We start from the raw sequence: 23948 nt of genomic DNA on the forward strand, positions 1-23948 counted from the left end.
TTCAACATTCCAAAGGTCACTGGATGTGTTTGCAAGTGCTCTGTTTGGATTCATCACTGATTGTTGTTGTCATAATGAGGCATGTATAATTTTTGATGCTAGGTGCTTACTTCATATCGAAGTATTCAGGATTATCGATGAACGACAACGTGTTTTTATTTAAACCAAGTATCCTACTTTTTTCTTGTCTATAAATGTCCCATCTACAATTTAAGTGGATCCCAACAGTGTTTTAATGCATAGTTCATGACAAATAATTGAAAAATATATAGGGAACGACGGGGTAAGCCGGTCACCATAATCTTGCAGTAAAATTTATCCAAAACTGTAACAAACTTCCACGATTAATTAGGTGAATATTGATCTTTAGAGTGCTTTCCCTAATTACAAGGATTTTCATTTGATGATTTTATATCACTTTGGTTCGACTAAATAATGAAAGAAAAAAATCATGCAGGGTAAAGATGGTCATCCCTAAGGGTAAGACGGCCACATGGAATATCACATGATTCTGGCCATATAAGAGGTTACTGTCTTCGGCAAAATTGCACAGTAGGTCGAGGCGGATTGGTTAGAGAAAAGTAGTACAGGATTTTCTCACTATGTGGCGCTAACGTGCAAGTCAATTTCCTGTATAAAATATATCTTAAGATTAAGAAAGTTTCCGTCTTGGGAAAGTTGTTCAGGTGATCAATGTTTCTAATTTGTGGGCTGTTAAGTTCAGAATTCTACGTGTGGACTTCACATAGATGTCCACACCTCGTAGATGGTGAGGATTTCAATATATAGATTATATATACAGTTCACATGTAAACTAGCGCGGCGTAATGAGAGAATTGGAAATTAACCTGCGCACTAGACTGATGCAAAATTTTAAATTTTCGCTTCACAGTGGTTCCAAATCCGATCCTGATTGGCCTCCCAAAAATGGAACTCATTTGGTAAGAAACTGACTTGGCACAAACCATTTGAAGTTTATATGGAAATTAATATGGGAAATTTAAATGTGTTGTTCATTGTCTTCTAGCCTTTTTCCATATTGTACTGATAAAAGGTTCTATAGCTATTCTAATGGTGATTTTTTCAGATACAACTTTGCGGAATATCGTTTATCAGCCAAACGTCAATTTAAATAGTTATTAATTGTTTAAGAGATTGATAATCGTATGGCAAGATCAAGCAGCTGTTTTGTGGGCAACACTGTATTCTGATGTATGACATAGTAGCCATGATTTTTGTACTCTATTCTACGCGTTAGCGTTAGCGTTAGCGTTAGCGTTAGCGTTAGCGTTGTTATGATATACTTCGTAGATTGGATACTAGCGACACTCACGTCTCTTCTGAAATTCTCAGTTAGACTACTTTCAGGAATAATGCTGGGGAGTAAACATTGGTTCCAATCGAAACAAGAGTAACAGAAGCATGACTGTCGCTATTCCCGGCCACGCCCATCTTTACCATAACTAGGGATAGGGAAGGAAATGTTGAGGTAGTACTTACTTAACGAGAGGCCACCGACTTTGCGACACCCTCATAAGTGCTACGGAGTTGGAGGGTTGGGTAGGGTATTCGGTTAGGATTCACCTCAAGTTGGCGATGCAAACAAAATTATGTTTTGTTTATTTGTTGTTTATTTAATCTCTAGATAGCCGGCTATCGAAAGAACATATTCATTTTGTTTAGTGATCATGAATTTTAAGAGTCATGACGGAGAGCTTGGGATTAAACCCATGATTTTGTGCTAAGTAAGCAAAAACGATCCCTCCAGGGTCATCGAACATCTTAGAACCATAACGCTTCGCGACAATACAGGACTACGTTTGCGCTTGATATGCAAATAGTTTCCGAGGCTAATGTTCAATATCAAATATACAAATGATGGTGGCGATTTATTGTGCTGTTGAAGAGCTTGGGGTTAAATCCATGATTTTCTGCTCGGTAAGCAAAATCGATCGAAAATATATAAGAATATATGGATGAACTATCTATTATTGAATAACTATTATTTACGATGATTACATGAAAGAAATAAAATATAAACTACAAACAAAACGTGACTATTAATATCTCAAAAAGATATTCTTACAAATATATTTCACGCAACCAGGAATCTCAAAACCATTAAAGGCTATAATGATACTCTGCACATATTAGACACAAGAAGAGGCCAAAAATCAAGCGTCCGACACACAAAACCCGCAAAATCCACTTGCAGTCACAATCAACGATTCTACGAATCGCGAGCGCTCACGAATCATAAAACCGCCGACTGCGGCACTCTGAAATCGAAATTGACAGGCTCTATGGGGATAACGGCGCCAGTGGTGTGGTGGTAAGCGTGATTACCTCTCACCCCAGCAGGCCTGGGTTCAATCCCAGTCGGCGCCGCCGGGATGTTCTGAGGCATAACATCTCTGATCACGCCTTCCTTCGGATGGGAAGTAAAGCCGTTGGTCCCAGGTTTATGAGTTGATGGGTCGATAGGTAGGGTCCAGGTGTGGAAGCTGCCTTCCTGGCACGTCGGTAGCATTGGTGCTCAGCACGGAAAACAAGATCGACGGAAAAAACAAACCAAAGGAAAAAAAAAAGGCTCTATGGGTCAAACACCCGTCGTCCAATCTCCTTTCGCATTCAACAACACAAATCACCATTACAACATCTAACGAATTCAAAACTCCGAAAATCTGCTTATCTTTCTATTGGACCTGTGGACATGCGTTAGCTCGACAAATTACAGCATGAACGTGGCTCTTTGAAAAGATGTCCAAGACAAAATTGTAGAAAACTGATAGATGGTATCGAACCAAGTAAACAAATAAACTGGAACGAACTCACCAAATGAACGATGGTTTGCACGTGAAGCCAATACTTGAAAGACTGTTGCATATCTTAATTCTAGCTAAATATTTCATAACATTCCTTCGGATCTTCAGATAAGCTCTTGCACCTGCTTCCAATCAGAATCATCGATTATGATAAACGAAAACACTTTGGAATGCATTTCCAACCGATCACTTTCACTTTCTTGCACTAAAATCAGAAAACGCCAAGAAAAAATAAAACCGTAAATTTGACACTCAGACATTTTTCGCGTCCGTACAGAAGCAGAGCACACTTCGATCTCTACCATGATTTTTGCGCTCTATTCTTCGTGCCAGAAACATCAATGTTGCCTGCTGAACAGTTGATTGAGCATAATTATAGGAAATTGGTGACTTGAATCATTAACAATATTTGATCCTTACATTTTATGGAAAAATGATGTACGACAAAGTTTTAGCTGATAGAATTTTCTACAAACATAATTTATTTTTTGTATCAGAGAAATATGGTGATATGTATGATAGATATTTGTTTTCCCATAGTAATTTCCATATAAACTTCAAATGGTTTGTGCCAAGTCAGTTTCTCACTAAATGAGCTCAAATTTTTGATGGCTAATCAGGACCCAATTTAAAACCGTTTGAGCACTGTGGAGCGAAAAATTCAAATTTTGCATCATTCTACTGTGTACCATTACCATTTGGGTTGCCATGCCGGAAACAAATGCACAAATTCAAATCTAGTTTAATGCATTGACTGCTTTTACGAATGTTCCGAATTTTCTGGTGGATCTCCCGGGGCCTCCATATAACGAACTCATAATGATGACAGATCTACAAATGTTTTCGAAAATAGCCTGATACATTTCAGAAATGAAATATTGCAATTTACTGCATTCAGTTTCAACCGTAACACTTCCCAACCAAAGGTGAGTGCCTACCCCGACACAAGTCAAACTGTTACAGCTTCTGTAATACTTTGGTCAGCGCTAAATTTATGATTACGAGAATTCTGCAGTCAATTCATAGGGTTTTACAGAACCTCACGTTTACAATAAGGTGAAAAAAATACAAATTGTGCAAGTAGCTATAGAATTTGAGCTAAACCTTTGTTCTGATTTGCTGGGGTTTCATACCGGTACCTCTAACCGGCAAGTCAAGACATTTTCAGCCCGAAAAATTCCTAGGTCGGACCGGAAATCGAACCCAGCGGCCTCCAGCATGGTTTCTTTTTTCTTTATAGCTGCGCCTTTACAGATTGAGCTAAAGAAGCCCCAGAAAGCAACTAGGAATGACGTTGAGGTATTGAAAATTATTACCCCGATGCCTTGGGGACGGACAGAGGAATTTTATTCAGTAGAAATTATGAACCTCATTCTTAGTGAATTTCTTTAGCTTATAAACTTAAAACCGTCAGCCTAGAATCTTGATTGTGGAAATTCATAAAGAATTACACACAGGTTTTTTTTACTCGGGAGATACGTACCGTGTAAAAAAATCTGATTTTTCACAAGCTAAAATATTAAAATAAAAACTGATTTTGATACCATTCGTATTTATAGCTGCTATGGTCCATACAGACATATAGAGTTCTCCAGATGCACAAAAGTGTACGTGAGATCGCGAGCAACCTTTTTAAGTAGTTGTGATATCGCGATACCTTGAAGGTGCTTCTTCTTCGTCTTCTTTTTTATGTATGGATGGTAGATTTTGGTGTTCGTGAGATTGCGCTTGGAAATCTCTATTAAAAAAAAATGTATTTACACCAAAATTTGCGTTTTTTAAGTATGCAATTTGATTGCCTATATGTCTTGAAACGGATAATGTGATTTGAATCAAGTCAATAAATTGTATTGTTATCGAGAAATCTAGCTTGATTATTCCACCCAAAATTGTGAAATCAGAATCGATCCTCAATATTTAAATTAAATTAAATATTGTCGTACACAACATAAATTTAGCACAAGGAAATAATTTGTCATCGATCTGTGAAGAAGAACCAACATGACACATTCTTAAGCGCTATCGGGCCTATCGAGCCGAAAACTTCAAATAAATCCATGATTTCAAAGTTAACAAGCCAATTGTGCGTTTGATACAATACTTTAGTTAATAAGCTACCGAACGAAGTCAATGAGAACGCGTGATATGAAGGTTTGCACCCATTATTCCCAAAAACAAAAGAAGCGCTCAAACCAAATCAATTTTTATCTTCAACCGATAGGCCGAAGTGAATTCATAGACGTTTCAATGGCGTTTCAATGCGTTAGGCTGAGTAAAGAATCCGTAGGCCGAGTTTGGCGTCAAGAAGCAGTGTTAGGCTTTTGACAATATCTCAACGATTGGTTTCTCTTTACCAAATCTCACGGTACATACGGAAAGGTAGATAAATTTGGAAGCCATCAGTAATAATAACATTCCGTTTGGTGCTAAACTGCGCTAGATTAAGAAAGACTAAAAGCGGGTTGTGCTTAATAGGCCCAAAATGGGGTAGTTAACCCTATTTGCGTAAAATGAAAAAATAAAAAAGACTTTGACCCTCAAAATCTTCTCCACCAAGATGAAGACGAATATTAATATTGACAATGAACATGCTGCCACAAATGAAGGAAAACAAATGTTGACTTCGACACTCAGAGGTTGCCTTGATCCAGGGAATAGAGATCTCCAAGTGCAATCTCACGAACACTAAAACTCAACATTCATATATAAAAATGAAGAAGAAGAAGAACCAAAAAGGTATCGTGATATCACAACTACTTAAAACACTAGCGCGTGGTCTCACGCACACTTTTGTGCATCTAGAGAAGTTTATGTTGTTTTGTCAATATTCAAATTTATCCAGGTAGTTAGTCTATCTACTAAGGTTGTCTTCATTTTCTGTTAAGTTGAGCGTAGAAGAAATGCTTTTTATCAGCACTGCTCCGCGGCGCCAACCGTGAAAAAAAACGTGTAGAAAAAAAAAACGCCAAAAATTAAACTGTTTAAAAAAGATTTGAGTATGGGTCAATTCCAAGATTATTAAAAAAATATTTTTAATTTTTCGAAAACTTGTCTTTTTCTGCATAATAGTTCTTTTTTATTATAGGCACTTTAAAACTCTTGGGTCATTCGTAATGTGTCCGGGAGTGAGATTTGAACCCGTGACTTTGACGTGAGAGTTAACCACTACGCTACGCCGGGATCACCCCCAATAGTTCTATCGTTTCATTAAATCATCGTGATTTTTGAATATTTGTATGTAGAAATCCTCTCTCCCCTTAAAATATCACATTCTATGTTATGATATATTTCAAAAAAAACCCTGAAACATGAATCTTTAATAACCCATTAACACCCGGAGTGTTTCATAAATGAGAAATATTATTCAATATGGTATGAGCATGTAAAGTGAGCAAAACAAAACAAAATACCATGCAAAATGTTTGATGGTAACGATCCAAACAAATTCTTCAAATGGTGTCTTCTAGGGGAAGTACAACTTGATCTGAAGTAATATTTTGTGTTAAAATTGCACAAAATGGTAGTTACTATAGATTTTAGTATAAATATTAATGATATTAACTGTCAAGCGGAAAGCTACAAAGCAAAAAAAAATAACAGTGTAACTTTAACGCATACATTCAATTAAGTTTCATCGTTGTTGTTTATGTTTACTGCAGCTTTCTGTTTGTCATCAGTTTTGCCTAGATTTTTGTTTTCGATAGCTCTGATCGTTTTTGGCTTTTAATTATAAAAACGACACTGGACGTTCCCCCAGCAGCAAATCTCTCCAGGTTAAAGGCTCATAGCGAATCGGAGAGTAATACGACCACGGAACCATCACTCTGGGACTCCGTTTAGGGATGGCGTAGTCAGTCGATTTCCGTTCCATCGGAGGACAGTACATTGATTCGCAGACGTGGAAATTAATGGCTATTTCCTGGGAACTGAAGTGGGGCCGAATTTATTAGAACAAGGAGCGGATTTAGGTGGCGGTGGCCAGCAAGATCATCAAGGAATGACTTGCCTCTCGTGTGAAATCCTTTTTTGATTAAACGAATGTCAAATGTACACTTAAAACCAAACATAGTCAAACACAAAAAAAACAGCTGTCAGACTAAGCATAAGATTCGCAAATATCACACATTTTAAAATATTTAATATTTCCACCATCGGTATTGATGCCGATACTTGGAGCTGTCCTTCCCCTAGGATGTCTTCCATTTCTGTTTAATTTTGATTGTTAAAGGTCTTTAAGCTTAGCTTAAACTGACTGCACACACAGCCATTCCATAGCAAAACGATATAGTGGTTCTTAGAATATCGTAAAATTGGTAATTTTGTTCCTTATTGCAAAATATTAGACTCATATTTTTTATTTTGTCATTAGGGTGACCATTTCCGTGTCAGTGCTAGACAGAACGCTCTACACAAATCGAATCAGCCATTAGATGGATAGCTAGCATGTATCAGATGAAAACTCATCATCTGATCATAGATGCATATAGTTTTAACACTTATATAGAATCATTATAGACCTTGAGCATTAGAAGACCTCGATCAAAAAACAGGGATCTGAAATACTAGCAACTGAAATGCATAGATACTCTCCTACACACTTAACCTAGCTCGGTAAAATCTCCAACAGCCGATTACCTCGGCATTTACTTTTGCCGATATATCTGCAAAATATCTGTTTGTTAACTGATTTCTCAGCAAAATTATATTTGTTAATTGAGTCTCGGCAATTGTTTTACTAAATCTCAGCAAAATAAATTGTAGAATTGGAATCCCGCCGAAAAAAATTAAGTGTGTACTATAAAAACTCTAAATGACTTGGATGAAGACATTCGTTGATATCACAATACCTTACATCATTGAAGCTTAGCAAGAAGCTTGTCCAAGAGGTTTGTAAAACAGGCTAGAGGAACACCTTAGTGGAATTCTTATCTAGCCAAGCAAAGGAAAGTCTTGGAATAGACGTCGCTCAAAAGGTTCGGAAGCCCTTAAGTCAGCTCACAATGCTTGCGAAAAAGCTATCCGGTCTGCTGATCCAGCTGTAATATGTATGTACAAATGTGTACAGTTTGAGTGAGGCTAGTCGATTAAACAAACTACTTTCTAAATCAAAAGATTGCCAAAGGAACGAAATTCGAAAACCAAACGGCGACTGTACTTCTTCTGATAAAAAAAAATCTGAAACATGTATTTGAAACACATTTCCAAGGATGCAATCACATCTTATGATGAACCATGTAGTATTTTTAGGCAGTTGTGAAACTTGGACCCAAGTCCGTAGAATTATTACCCTTGAATCTATTCTGGAAGGCCATCGTTTTTTTACATCTACGCGTCATCATGGTTTTCTGAAACCAATGGCCACCATCTTGGATTCCAAAATGGCGGTTGCCGTAGATTTACATCCTATACGTCATCGCAGTTCCAAAAATACCCATATTGTAGGGTATGTGATATTTTTTCTGAGGATTTTCTTCTCATTTAAACGTATGTATTTTTTTTGTGTGTATTGGACCTAAGTGGTCATAGATAGAGTCGGTGTATAATAAGTCACGCCAAGAGAAAAACAGTTGAACTCGCATCACGGTTTTCAAAAGATTCCCTTTCTTTTCACTTGGCAACAGAGGACTTCTACATCAACTTCAAATGACTTCTAGCGAGAAAAAAAATAGCGGCTGTAGTAAATCATTATGATTTGTCAAATTATCTTAACAAGAAATAGTAGAAATTCTCATTACTGATCATTACCAAACATATCCCATGACAATTTAATGCTCACTGCGTGTTTGTGCTCATTTCTTAGATTATATTTTATATTTTATTGCAATACCTTTCGTGGATCTTTCATAGCATCGTAATGTTTGTTTACTTTGCACGATAGGTAGCCGGTTTGACAGTTCAATAGGTAGACTTGGCTTCACTCTTGGCGTGACTCATTATACACCGACTCTAGTCATAGACTACTCGCGACTACCCACAATCACAGCCCTTTAACGAGACTTGAAAGATCATCGGCCACAGCTTATTGTAATGTCAGGGGCACCCAAGCACCTTTACATTACTGAGTTACGTCGTTTGCTTAAACCATGCTTTAAAAGAACGCATTACTTCCTGTCCTCCCGTGAAGATGCAGAGGTAAACTAGGTCTCTAGTAGCAACGGGTGCCGAAAAACAAGCTTTTCGCTCCCCGATGACCGTAAGGACGTAGCTGGCCCCGTTATTGACCTGAAAAGTAATGATTTATCGGTTTTGCACACCATCTACATGGTGGTTTGTGTGAATTTCGCTAGGTCTGGTCAATCAAGCAGTAGCACTTACTGAATTGTATGTTCGTCAATGCTCATGCTCATGTTCATTTTGTAACCGTCCTCGCCGGTACATAGACAATTCTCAGTAAAAGAGAACTCGGTCGAAACGACGAAAAAAATACATTTGCTTGATGCGTGATATCATTTCATTTGAATAGTTTTATGCCGCTGGACATCAACAATCGTCGTTGATTATGTTATGTAATATTATGGAAGGGGCTCGATTTTCTAGTCCAACCGTTTTTACTTACTAAGCAAGAGATCGTGGGTTTTATCCCAGGCCCCATACGTTACTGAAGGGTTGACTCATTTTCCTTTCAGCCATTCGTAAGTCTTATTCGCGTCAATTTAGGAAATCAATACATTATATCAAAATTAAGATTGCATCACTCATAAAGGTGAATCCTGATCCAACGAACACATCTTACTAACAAAATATCCCTTCTGTCACACGCAGAGGTAAACACGGTCCCTAAAACAACAAAATTCATACTAATATTTCTTCCCTACTCCACTCTGAGTGCAAAGACAGCGCAAAATATTTTTTTTTTTTCTATTTCTGTTCCTCTAACTGTTCCCTTTTGTGCAGGAGTTTAAGCCATTTTTGGAGTCAAAATTAATTATTCGTGTATTTTCGTGATATCAAACCATAACACACTGGGGACAAACTTTTAAAAATATATCAAAATTCAATAACTCCTATTCGCACTGAAGGAATTTGATCAAATATAGTCGTTCTTACAGGATAAAGTTTCAGGAATAAAATGGAGCTGGTTTAATCTTGAACAGGATAATGCAAGCGATTTTCACATATTTTTTTGACTCTTATAATGCTTAATCGAGATGCTACAATTTCTTATTTGGTTGTAAATTGAATAACATCTCAGTAATAAAAAAAATGTTTCAACTTGCGCAGATATGTGATAACTATCATGTTGGCCTATTATGCTTAAAATTATCGATCAAAAGAAAAATAGGCATTACAAGTACTGTTTTCAATGAGATAATATGATCAAAGAATGTTATTTTTGGGGAAAATCCTTAGGACCGTATTAAGAATAACGATTTAAAAAATTGCGCCTTTTTTTAATTATAGTCACTTTAACGCTCTATTCGTGACTTGTCCGGGGATGAGATTTAAATTCGTGACTTTGGCGTCAGTGGTATGGATGCTAACCACTACGCCGGGGTCGCCCCCAAAAATTGAGACCCATTTAGTTTTCCTAATAAGGGATTTTGTAATAAAACCACCTAAGCCCCAACTTACACTATCCTCCCATATGAATTCTCAAAGTACGTGATGTCTGGGAAAATCCGAAAACTTCAGTTAAAATTCTCCAGATTTTCTTTTAATTTTGTTTCGTTTATATAAACATAAACTCAACCTAAATTTCACAAAATTCTATTTTACCTAAAATTAAAAAATAACACCGTTTAAAAAAGCACTAGTTAGCAAATGTGTTTTACCCATTCGGTAGATGAATGACGTACCGATAATTGATTGGAAGGATTTTTTAACATATTATGATAGCGAGATATTCGCGATCATTTACTTAATTTTCTGTACCGTCATGAACAGAGCCCTATTTTAAGAAAGATAAATGAAGTAACTATATTTTGGCAACTGCTTACATTAAGCCTTCGTACAGGCAGAGTGGAGGAATTGAACAAGCAAAACAGTAACATTTGTGGGCTTTTGGATGGGTCTATAATTGAAAACACAATTTTTTAACTCACCTAACAACCATGCCTCCTAAATGTAATACCTATCTGATCCCTGGGAAAATTAAAAGTTATGTCGATTCTAAAGAAATATTTACGATTGAACATCTACAATGTAGAGTCTATTATCATGCTGTTGTTATTCTATTTTCTGTTCAATACTGCCAGCTATTGTCATAATCATGCCCAGACTTGTCATAACAGAACACGCCGCGAAGAGTTAGGTTAACGCAGCAATCAATGCTTTGCGTTCGGCGGACCTTATCAAAACCGTGTAATACATTGCATAGGCTCGTGCAAAAATTTCAGCCATTGGCATCGGTATACATGCACCAAAGTACAAACCAAACAGCGAAGTTCTTCAGTAGGAAATCAATTCTACCAACCGTTCAGTTTCTGGGTGGAACCTAAAATGTGTGCACCACTCTCTTATCATAGCCGCAGCCGAAACTACCCGGTAATAAGAAATTGCACACAGTCAGCCGCATCGGTTGCAATTTTCCAGAGTAGGGACCCGCGAGGGATCCAACACGTGCGCCTAGCTTAGTCAGCACGACCATTCAGCAACTTAGTCCATCGAGAACCGCGGTCGACTTGAGACCAAAGCCACAATCGGCATACTGTGAGGCCCTCTCAGTGCAGTTTTATAGTTTTGTTTTGTTGTTGTGCATTGAGCGTGTGCGAGTGTGTGTGTTTTTCCTGGTGCATCCAGCCGCGGTGATCATCTAGTGGAGAAATAGGAAGATGCAAAGCATACGCGACATTGGCACAACGCCGTACGAGCCTGCCCCTCGAGGGGAATCGCTACGGAAACTACGCAATGGAAACTCCACCGGACGGAACAGCGGGCTGGATTCGTTGAAGTTTGCCTTCTCGATTGTGCTCGATTGTTTGACGTTTGTGGTGATGGTGATTCCCATTCTGGTTCGGTATGCGGTTGGCATATTCGTGCCACAGCAGAGGAAGAAAATCAACGGACAGCTGGCTCTGGTGACTGGTGGTGCGAACGGACTCGGACGGGAGATTTGTCTGCAGCTGGCACAGCAAGGCTGTCACGTTGCGGTCAACGATTTGGATGCCACCAATGGGGAGAAGACGGCCGACGACCTGCGGAAACTGGGTGTGAAGTCCAAGTTTTTCAAGGTAGGTGCATTGGTTTATGATACGTACAGTGTATAATTGATTAGGCAAGCTATTCTGAAGCACTTCGCAATCTCATTTTATAACTCTAATTAATTTTTGACAGCATAATGATTATAAAATTACTAACAGCATAATGAAATGCACTAAAAAAAATAAATCCAACATTAGATCATCGCGAGGCTTGCAATTTAGCGCCATTACATGGGGTGCATTTGAACATCGCACTCAGCTGCACGCAGGACAGACCCAATGTTAAAAATGCACTTCTCCTATAGACATAAAAAAAAAACTTTGTGTTTGCCTCCTCTAACTGCCCATCGCAAACATACTGCACATCTAACGTGTGAGCTGAGTTGCATCGTGCTCAGAAATTATGTGCAATGCGCAACTTGGCTGCACTAAACTCGTTTGCTTGGATGTTTAGTTAGGCCTGTGCACTGCGCGGTGATTGAAAGAGAAAGAGTGCAAGTGAACCAGGTTATGCAATGGGCGGTGGGAAACCATTTTCCGGTAGACTTGTTTAGCTATACTACTGTGAACTAAATGAAGCCAAGCCAGCTTTCCGTTGTTCGGTTGTTGGTGGAAAATATCGATGAGTTGTAACATTTTAAATTTTTCCTTTCTGTTTATTTTTCGATCTTTTTAGGCCGACATTTCCAGCTTTGATGCGGTGCAAGGACTGCGGAAGGAAATCGAAAGCAGCTTGGGACATGTCGATATCCTGGTCAACAACGCCGGGGTGCTTCCGTTGATGTCGATCCGGGAAGGCAAACCGGAAGATATCCAGAAGGTGTTGGAAATCAACCTGCTGTCGCACTTTTGGGTAAGTTTTGTATGGCTCCCCGAAAAATGGCCAGCATCAAAATAGCAGCAAATCGAAATCCAATTTTAATGTCAATATCAATTCATTTTGCTGTACGTTTGATTTTCAAAAATATGTTGTTGCAGTTATGTTTTCATTGCCTTAGAAAAGCATCAAAATGAATACTTGTTTTGTTTTAAATAAGAAAAATTAACATCAAATTGAATTTTCATTTTCCTACCACTGATAGCAGAATTAGTTTCCAATGTAATATCACAAAAAATATGCTATAAATTCTGTAATGTTTACCGTTCAAACGAACAAAACGACAGCAACCTCAATAATTATTATCAGCGACACCACATCGTCAAATTTAGTTTTCAATTTGATCTTAGATTTTGCTCGGGCCTTGTTTCTTTTTTTGATTTCTTGCATATGACTGTGCATCACAACTTGCTAGGAAACAGGGGTTTTTGTTAAAATGACGTTATTTAAAAAAAGTTATTTTTTTTATTATGGCCCACCACTAGCCCCCACACCAAAAAGCTATTTTGAGCCTCCTGGTAGTGGACTCATCTCAAACTTAAAGTAAGGTATACAAAAAAAAATAATACAATCAAATAAACATATGCTTCATTGGTGTGTGCACGAAAGTGATGAACACTAAACAAAAACTAACTAAAGAAGGGATGCCCAGTGAAACTATGTTTCCTTAAAAGGATCCCAGAAAAACGAAAATAAAAAACTTTTTTTTTAGATGGTTACATTTACTATTTAACAATATTTAAAATAACGTGTTGAATAGCATTTATAACATTTATAGAGTGTAATTGATTTTTTTTTGTGGTTGAAATATGTAGCTCAAACAACCCTCGTATTGGTAAAGCGTTTTGCATGACGTTAGTGTATAGAAGAAGTGTAGAATGTAACCGTGCTAGTGAATACACAATTTTTAAACATCTGTTTTGCAAAATTTGCAGTTTTTTAAGTTTATATTTGCAGGCATGGCCCCATACAATGATCAGATACTGCAGATGCGAGTGTATGCACCCAAAATAAAATGTAAGGAGTGCACCACGAGGAACAAAATGTCTAACTCGGTACATTAAACCACAAAGGGATGAAACTTTACTTTGAACATGTTCAATATGACTTCCCCAAGAGAGCACAGGATATAAAACTAGACCAAGATATTTGAGTTTGAACACTTTTTCGACAATTGTCTGTCCAACAGACGGATTTGAGTATGGAGGATTTTTTTTTCGTGGAGAATGGAATAACATGTATTTAGTAAAACAGCAAAAAAGGTTATCTTCCATTTAATTCCACTTAATTTTGGTATCCATGACAGATACGTATTTCGACTACAATGTGCAGTCTTCGTCAGTGTCATTCCCACTAAAGAACTTCTTCAAAATCTAACCCCCTTAAGTACCTATACCTATGATCTTGACTTTTTTACCTAGGAGATGAGTACTTAAGGGGGTTAGATTTTGATAAGTTCTTTAGTGGGAATGACACTGATGAAGACTGCACATTGTAGTCGAAATACGTATCTGTCATGGATACCAAAATTAAGTGGAATTAAATGGAAGATAACCTTTTTTGCTGTTTTATTTAGCATTCCGCTAACAACCCAATTTCATTACTTCATGTATTTAGTCTTTAGCAAATTTAAAGGTAATAAATTTGAATCAAAAAACCTCATGAGGATTCGCAAATCATCATTTATGCTAGAAATAATGGAAGAAGTATCTTGACTTGGGTAGAAGATTCCTGTATCATCAGCGAATAACCTTGGTATTCCTTAGTTGCATTACTTTTTATGCCACTAGCAGGACAATTATCAGGCCCACTGCTTTTTTTACATTCAGCTCGTTTATAATTCCTGTCACTTCATTCACACTTGCAGGTCTCAGAAAGACAGACCGTTACAATCGAGTAACGTTGTTCAAAGGATTTAAGTTATTTTTTGGTATTTTATCGGCAAGGTTGGTTCCAAATATGGAAAAGAAATTATTGAAAATTTCACAAACTTCAGAATTTTTAGATGTTTTTGAACCATTGTTCTTAAGCTCAAAACGAGACACTGGTTTTGAACGTCCCATAATCTCGTTTAAGTTTTTCCACAATTTGGCATGACAAGTACTTTCTATCAAATTTTTATAATAATCTTTTTTTTTTTTATTCTTTACTTTACTTTACTTTAACGCTCTTGGGTCATTCGTGACTTGTCCGGGGGTGAGATTTGAACTCGTGACTTTGGCGTGAGAGGTATGGATGCTAACCACTACGCCGAGGTCACCCCCACTTGTAATAATCTATTTTACATCCTTTTTTGGCATCATCTGTTTTATTAGACCCATGTTTCAACAAATTCTTTAAATTGTTATTGTGAGCATTTTTAACTTTTTTAAGATATTTATGTTTAAGTTTTATTTTATTGCTATACGTAGTAATTGAGCCAAGGACAATGTTTAAATTTCATTTTGACTTGTTCACTTTTAGTTTTCGTACATTGTGCTAAAAATCTATTGTTAAAGTGTTGATTGAATCATTCACATCATCACTGCAAACGAAATCGTTCAAAAAACGAGTGAAAAGATCATTTAACTTGATTTTGTCAACATTTTTTCTAGTCAAAATAATATACTCTGTAGGTCTTTAAATTTTGAGGAAAGAAACTAGTAGCAAGTGATCATCGGTAAAAATAGTATCATTTCTTATGCTTTCCAAATCAACATTACTGCATACAAAATGAACCAAGATGTTTTTACTAATTGGTCGAGTTGCAAATGTATTTGAACAAACATAATCATAGGATTCTAATAGGGTTTTATACCGAACGAAAACATTGTTAGTTGATAAAATGATGGGAATATTCATATCACCAACAAAGAAACGAGAACGCGTGTTTTAAAGCGACAATATGTTTTCAAATTCATCATGAAACCGGTTAATATCAAAATATGACGATCTGTATAAACCAACCACTTCATAATAATATCCATTTCTCTTAACTTCAAGATGTAGAAGATAAAAACCATCAGTTGTAACGTCTTTCAACACATTAAAACTCAATCCATCTTTCACATAAATAGCGAGACCACCAGAAGACGTATCACGACAAGAAAATACAGAGTTATATCCTAATATTTTGTATAAAACACAATTATTTGACATAAGCCACGTTTCGCCAACAACTAACACATCAATTGGGATTTTAATACTATCTAAAAATAGAGGAATACTATCAAATAAATAAACTTTTGCAAACTATTCATACCACTTATGCTCCATTGAGCAAGTCGAAAATGGCCATCAATGCTTTCAGTATAATTAAAATTAAAATCACATATACAATCATGATACACATTTATTGAATCAGCCATTCAAGTACGCAAACATTCAAAGAAGGTAAAATATACAAATTTACAATTCTTATATTACTTGCTGCTACTATTGATACCGCGCTTTCTTTTGGGCGAAGGAGATTCTTTTTCCAGCGATTTATTTTACAAATCATCACGTGTTTTGATCATTTCCGGCTTAGAGTGTTCATTTTTCTTCACTAAAATGTTTCCACCTCTACTTGCCCAGACGTACTGGATGTTGAGTTTTTCTTGGTACTCTCGCATTTCACTCAACAGCTCTAACGACAACGGAGTTAATTCGTCGCGCATTGTAATTGTAGTTGGATTACCATTTATCACGTAGTTTTCATTAACTGAAGAAGAGAGTAGTTTCCCAAACTCCTTCTTTTTCGCAAAAACATTCTCTTTTACATCAATGTCCTTGAAAGTTACGCGGATAGGAATCTATGAGTTCTTAGTTTTATTTTTCCCACTGAGTCTAACAGCTGACATAATCGAATCAGTGCCAATGCTCAAACCATAACAAGAGATAACATCCCGAACAATTTTTACAGTATCTTCATCAGGAATGAAAGGGACCCCGAGAGCTACAGCGTTGTTATAATTCGCTTGACGAGCGCTTTTATCAACGTTGTGTTCCAAATTATGGACGATTATCGCATAGCATGTTGCGTGTTCTTGAGCCTATCTATTTCCAGTTTTAAATGCTCGGTTTTTTCTTCAACTCTTGAACATCAGTTACAATGGCATCAAATTTGTCAGAAAGGAATTGCTGAGATTTTTCAATAGCAGTTGTTATCTGCTGTACTTCGAACCTAGCTAACTCTCTTCATTTCCTGCGAGGCAGCATAACAAACTGCTCCCTTAAGTTCAACGGCTAGCGTATCAACTATTGCGGATTTTCAATTTTGGATTTCAGTGATTCGTTGGTAAATAATGGAACAGTTATGCGAGCAGAAATACATCCTGTCTTTTATACGCCGGGCTGCATTACCAACGAGATTTCGGCATTTGTAGTGCGCCTCAGAGAAACAGTACATGCAAGTAACCAATTTATTAGCATCTTTCTCAACTTTTTACATTCGACACATATGCTGTCTTCACCTTCCATCAGTGCGAGTTTAAAACAATAACAACAGACCCAAAATCAATCGCTGGTGGTAACCAAAACTACACAGCTGCAATAACGAAAAAAACCGATTTCACTCTTGCCAGGAACAACAGAATCACTCAGAGTGTTACTATTCGAACTACTACAGCATCAATACACCAGAGCACGAACCAACGGCGAGATTGTGCAAGACGCCTGTTTATTCGATTTTCTCTGAATCTGTCTAACAAAAAACAATGTATTTCACATCTAATACATACTAATACATCATAAATGAAGATCAAAAATTTAATATAACAAGATAACGTATCACCCAAACAAGCAGTGTTGCAACTTTTTTTTATTGAAGTACCAGAAGTATCAGGGAATCAATTTCACTGATTTCACCGAATTCAATGGAAGCTATTTCGATTTAGAGAGCAAACAGTTTAAAAGCATGCTAAATATACATTTATACCAGAAAAATTCTACATACAGTCAACTCGCTACAACTCGATATTTTATAACTCGATTCAACTTTGTTCAATTGAGCGGGAACTGGTATCATAGAAGTCAAGTGCTGTAAGACGAAATCAAACACCAACACCAATTTTTTCACAACAAGCAAAATATTGTCATGGCAACAAGGCGTTGTCATGTCAACCACACATAACATTTTGACAGGATTCTGACTACGCAAACGAAAAATAAAGCAATAGCAGTAAAATTTCAAAATATCTCATAGTAATTCACCATGATCTTCAAACAATCTTTAAATTATTTACGCAACCTCTAAATCTTCTACAAATTTATAATCATTGCCATTTGTTGCCAATGCTCATATTTTGAGGCTATGAGTAAACTGAAGGGTGGTCTTAATGGTTTTTATTTTTTTTTTCAAAATGAAGAATCATAATGGGACAAAAATGCAGGTTTGAAAGTACTTGCATTGTTGTCCCATGAGACGCACATGACTTGGTATTTTTATACGTTTTCTCCATACAAAATTGTCATTTCCAGTGAAGTTTATGAAAAATCGTACGTAAAATAAACACCATTCCTGATGTTAACTCAAAATTATGAAAAACCAAATGGGACTGATATGCGAGTATCGGCAGTACAGGATTCAAGCAATATTTTAATAATGTATGAAACTTTTTTGACGTTGTTTATTGGTGCCTATTTCACTATTGATAGCATATGCAATTGTATAAAGATCAACTTTATGGGTGCGTTGCTGTTGAGCATAAGCATGATTGACCGCCCATGGTTGCTACTCTGTTATTGCCAGATTAGCTGTAATTACACAGAGAACCAATAGACGATTTTTGGGACTAGCAATCATCCTCAATGTGTAAAAACTGGTGATCTCAAACTAGGCAATACCAGCGCCGGCCGCGCCCGAACACATGTCAAGAAAGGAATGGGTAGGAATGTGTTGACGTGACACTCGCTTTGATGGAAGCCGAGAACACCTCTGCACTTCCACGAGAAATCACTGGGATATTGGGTAAGAGGGTTGGGATTGCAGCAGGATGTGGTTTGGTAAACGATAAGCTGAATTGATGTTCTAGCGATCATATAACGGGAATGAGCGTGGGATTGAACCCACGATATTCTGCTCATATTAACAAATAAACCGATTAACGAATATTGAATGTGGAAGGGCTTGAGATTAAACTCATGATGTTCTACTCAGTAAGCAAAAATGGTTGCTCTAAGGCCACCAAGCCCCTCATATCACATAACGATCGCGTTGTTATTGCAACCATTCAAAACCGGCCCCGACGGTGCCGTTAATGACGATGTTAAGTTTCACAAAACACACGATGATCAAGCAATGCTCCTATAAGCCTCCTTAATATGATAGGACCTGGGATTTATTCAAACTCAAACTCGACAAAAAAGCTACGAAAAAGCGCATCTGCCTTCATTAAATTCTAGTTTTATGCGATGTTTGTTGTGTTGATTTGGTCCTTACGTAAAACGTGAACAGAATCCATAAAGCATGCACATTTTTTGACTACCGTGCCCCTTACTTCACTTTCGCTTTTGATAACCACCCAACAATTTGGGTTTTATGAGGTTTCTGTAGACCATGATTCAGACTTTTAGAATAATTTAAAACCTCGATAAAACTTGCAATGTTACTTGGGATGGTTATATAAACATATTTGGTGGCAATTTTGCAACATAGTTTGATAGAGGAGGTTTTCATCTAGCATCCAGAATGTCAAAAACAACGCGAACGAGTAAGTTGATGGAGATAATCGACCAATGCAAATCAAAGGACCTCTTGAAATATTTTTCTAGAGTTATCACACATATCATCAAGGCCAGTGCCATATTAACAGTGATATAAAGCAAGGGCCCCCACTCAGAGACATCAATCAATTCCCTCTCAATAATATGTTTAAAGGAATTAATCGTGGGTTAGTTTTGTATTTGTATTAAACACTAAAACTTAAAAAAAACTTGAAACAGTAGGTCAAACAAGTTGATAACATGTAAAGAAAAGGAAAACTTGCACATATACTGTCAGATTACAGAAGAACATTAGCGTTGCCCAAATTTCTGAGTCGTCGGCATATTTTCTACAGCTCCATGGTATTCGACAAAGTTGCTTGGTTTACAGAGCACTTCATTTTTAAGGTTTAATTTTAAATCTTTTTTATCTAGATTGTTTATTTGGAAGGCTCAATTGTGTTAATTTTACGGAGCCGATAATTCATTGTTCGTTGTTTGTATCAAAATTCACTCACTAACTAGTAGGAGTTGGGCTGAATACAATCCGAGGTTAGAGGCGTACATTGTCGAAGAATCAGGATAGGAGCTTGGGGGTTAAGTTTTCTTATTTCATCAGAGTGCATCAACGGTAGTGCGGTTCTAGATTCGTCTGGAGTTCAACCTGCTATGGTGACCAGTGGGTAACGATAAAGCTCGAGACGGGGGTACAATACAAACAGCTGTTTAGATCTTGTTCCCACCACCTAGAATACACTCGATTTGATCTTTCAATTTCAGCGTCCTAGGGAAAAGATTTCTTGTGTAAAATTGTACATTTCATAATATTGAGAAATCATGGAATTATGAAATAAATTATGACAGCATTTTTTGTGAGTCAAATTTGGTTCTGCGTTCGATTTCTTCAATATTTATCTATGTTTTAAATATCTTGAAAATTAACTCAAAACTCGTTACAGGATTTTGTTAAAATATTCTCAAGTATTTAATTTGAATCATTTCCCTTCACAAAGTATATTTCAGTTTTTTCTTTTAAATTATCTCTGGGAGACCCTAAAAATGAAATTATAATAGTTTAGAAATTCTCTGTCGATCAATCAAAAAAAAAGCTTGAAATAAATCCTTAGATTTTCTTCGAAGCTTCCTTCCAAAATTGCTTGAATTTTCTTTATAACTGCCAAGAAATTCACCTCAGAATAGCATTGAAATTGTATTCAGAATTATCTTGGAGCTATCCTGTAGATTCTTCGTAAATTTTATTGTAAATTTTTACAAAAATTATCTTAACGTTCGTTTCGTGATGCCCTTGGCAATATCATTAAAATTCCCTTAAAACTATTCTCAGTATTCCTTTGGAATTTAAACTTCAAAATTCAATTCCCTTGGTATTCTTCACAGGGATCCTTTTGATAATCGAATCGAAATTTTCCGGAAAGTTACTTAAAAATTGGAGTTAAAATATAAAATCTCTGACGTTCTTACACAACAAATATTGGAAGCACAATAAGAGCTTATTCATTCAAAAATGTACTTTTTCAGCTTAAAAATGGCTTATTAAGCCATTAATCAGCATTTTTTGAACGAAATTTGAATCCATAGGCCGAATTTGATGTCAAGAAGCAGTATTGTTGTGACTCTTTATCAAATCCAACGGTGCATATGAAAAGGTAACTACATTTAGAAGACATCTGTAGAGGAGTGGCGCCGGTGGTGTAGTGATAAGCGTGAGTACGTCTCACCCCAGCAGGCCTGGGTTCAATCTCAGTCGGCGCCACCGGGATGTTCTGAGGCATAACATCTCTGATCACGCTTTCCTTCGGAAGGGGAGTAAAGCCGTTGGTCCCTGGTTCATGAGTTGATGGGTCGATAGGTAGGGTCAAGGTGTGGGAACTGCCTTCCTTGTGTCGGTAGCATTGGTGTTCAGCACGGAAAACAAGATCGACGAAAAACAATTCAAGGAAAAAAAAAAAGAAAAGTCATCTGTAGTAGAAACAATCTATTTTGTGTAAAAATTCGCTTGAAAAAGAGAGGTAAAGTGCGGGTTGTTCAGAATTGACCAAAAGCTAGATCTACAGATTTAGGAAAGTAGCAATCAGTGTCAATCGTTGAAAATGTACTGTAAATTTGTCCAATCCCGTTATTTTCATCCATTTTTTTATATACGGGCATATTTATATTTGTTAAGTGTGCAGTATCGAACACGGCGAGAAGCACTGCAAATATCAAAATGATACAACGAGACCTTATAATTGCACACAGTGTCTATAACTCACCACTACCGTAAGTCCTGTCCCCTAATACACTTGATATCAATCATGTTCTCTTCCTTCCTTCTAATTACAGACGTTGCGAACTTTCATCGACGGCATGGTTGCTCGTCGCAAGGGCCATATTGTGGCTATCGCATCCGCTACTTGTGAGTATCAACCAACGCTCCAAACTCTGCCCTAATCCTATTTGAAACCCCTTGCATAACAATTTTCTCCCACTTCAAACAGCCTACCTACCGGTTGGCCGTCTGGTTTCATACGTTGCTTCCAAATACGGTGTTCGCGGCTTGATGGAAGCTCTCAATGACGAGATGTACTTCGATGGGCTTCAAAATGAAATCCACACTACAACCGTGTTTCCATGCTTCATGAATACACGGAAGGAAGTGATTACTACGCTGCAAAAGTTGGAGTAAGTGGTATCGGTGTGTGAAAATGTGTTATCAGTATGATTAATGTTTCGCCGTCGTTCCAGTATTCTTTCAAGAGTGCCCATTTTTTCGACTAGAAGAATGGCACGCGCCATCATCAGTGGAATGCAACGGAACCACCGTCACGTGTTCATGCCCAAATATTTGGGACCGTTCCTGACGCACTACGAGTGAGTGTCATCCATGCCCAATTTTGATGGGGATTTCACAAATATTGACTGACTGCTTCTTCAAATTTCAGAACCATTCCCGTGGAAATCAGAAGAGTGGCTGCCAAACTTCTGCTCCAAAACAAAGGAGTTCCTAAACTTATGGACTGAACAACATAAATTAGATGATATTTAAAAAAAAACCCACACAAAATGGTGCTAGTTTTCCAGCCTAATGTGCACATATTTCAACATCACTGTGATTTTATCGTTTAACAAAATATTCCACGAGAAATAAATCTACAAAACCCACTTATGTGATTTTCATTCTTGCACTTTCCGTTTGCTGCAATCTTCGAAGGAAAAACAAAATAAGTCAACGCTTCGCTTTTTATCATTTCAGACAATTCGAACTTTTATTGATGGGATGATCAAGCGCCGAAGAGGTCATATCGTAGCTGTTGCTTCTGTGGCTTGTAAGTCCATATAATCATATCAACAACAACACATAATTCAACCCGCGCCCATTTCCAGCCTACCTACCGCAAGGTCGAATGGTCAGCTACGTTGCCTCCAAATACGGCGTCCGTGGATTGATGGAAGCATTCAGCGATGAACTGTACTTCGAGGGTTTGTCGGAACAGATATTCACCACAATTGCTTTCCCCTTCTTCATGCCTACTCGGAAGGATCTTATTGACATGCTGTGTAAATTAAAGTAAGTTCATTGTTGTCTGAACCTCGAGGACCACCGCCAGACTGAAATGTGTCCATATTTTCCTAGAATCATCGGAAGAGTGCCAATGTTCCCGCCGGAAAGCATGGCTAGTTCCATCGTCAGTGGAATCCAGAAGAACGCCAAGCGTGTATTTCAGCCGAAAATTTTAGCTCCGGGACTGACGCAGTATGAGTGAGTGTTGGTGGCAAAAGGTTGGAACTCTGGAACATGATGTTAACTTTTGCGTTTTATTTCAGATACCTTCCAAACGATATAAAAAGACTAGGTCGTAAGCTTGTTTTCAGATCGGATATACCACGGCTGATGCCACTGCCTGAATATGCTGATTGATGAATGATATCAGTTTTCTATTTTAAGTTTAAACTTCCACCGGAATAGGCTTTTAATCAATGCTGCTAGAATTTAAGTTTATAATGGGAATGGAACAAACGCTACTCTTACTATGTAATCGGCTTCCAGTATCGCCTGTAACTCTGCAATACGGAATAAAGCTACCTGTTGGCGCAAACGGTTGCCGTACCTGTAAAAGACAAAAAGAAGAATCATTTTAGTACTCGAGGCAAACGGTAGGTAGATTGAAAGCAGTTTTCAGTGATGCTTGGCACAAAGTAATTTCGAATTAATTATGATTTTCCTAGAAGCAGTAAATGCTATCTTCTACTGAGATTATAAAGGGTGATACGGTCAAAATTTGGTCAAGGTAAAACGCGTGTAAATCGGTGAAATCGTTTATTTAAAAAATCAAATTAAATTTCTTTTTCAAGTTCAATTAGTATAAAATTCAGGAAAAATATTCAGTTAGGCTTCCGCTTTTCCAAATCTGAATTGCCGGGCCTTACGCTTGACCCCTGCCA

The 23948-nt window shown here is 37.3% G+C and overlaps 2 protein-coding genes across 4 annotated transcripts in view; one reads left to right on the forward strand and one right to left on the reverse strand.

The window, feature by feature from the left end:
• SP2353 overlaps positions 1-23948 on the reverse strand; it is a 741117-nt gene that overhangs the window by 350976 nt on the left and 366193 nt on the right. The gene's annotated exons all lie outside the window — the stretch shown is intronic.
• On the forward strand, positions 11194-23732 carry LOC135709442 (17-beta-hydroxysteroid dehydrogenase 13-like). 2 transcript variants are annotated; one of them, XM_065231781.1, is made up of 6 exons: positions 11194-11995; positions 12642-12818; positions 22759-22831; positions 22890-23073; positions 23140-23265; positions 23331-23732. In XM_065231781.1, exons 1-6 carry the CDS (start codon positions 11597-11599, stop codon positions 23422-23424), a joined length of 1053 nt encoding a protein of 350 aa, XP_065087853.1. In that variant the 5' UTR covers positions 11194-11596; the 3' UTR covers positions 23425-23732. The 2 variants fall into 2 exon arrangements, with proteins under 2 accessions (XP_065087853.1, XP_065087862.1); XM_065231790.1 differs by lacking the exons at positions 22759-22831; positions 22890-23073; positions 23140-23265; positions 23331-23732 and adding exons at positions 21849-21921; positions 22004-22187; positions 22251-22376; positions 22448-22679 and having other exon boundaries at positions 11197-11995.

The sequence above is a fragment of the Ochlerotatus camptorhynchus genome, unplaced genomic scaffold, assembly GCF_037179485.1.
Source record: "Ochlerotatus camptorhynchus isolate MF236.1 unplaced genomic scaffold, CSIRO-AGI_Acam_v1.1 ptg000035l, whole genome shotgun sequence".
NCBI classification, from domain to species: domain Eukaryota; kingdom Metazoa; phylum Arthropoda; class Insecta; order Diptera; family Culicidae; genus Ochlerotatus; species Ochlerotatus camptorhynchus.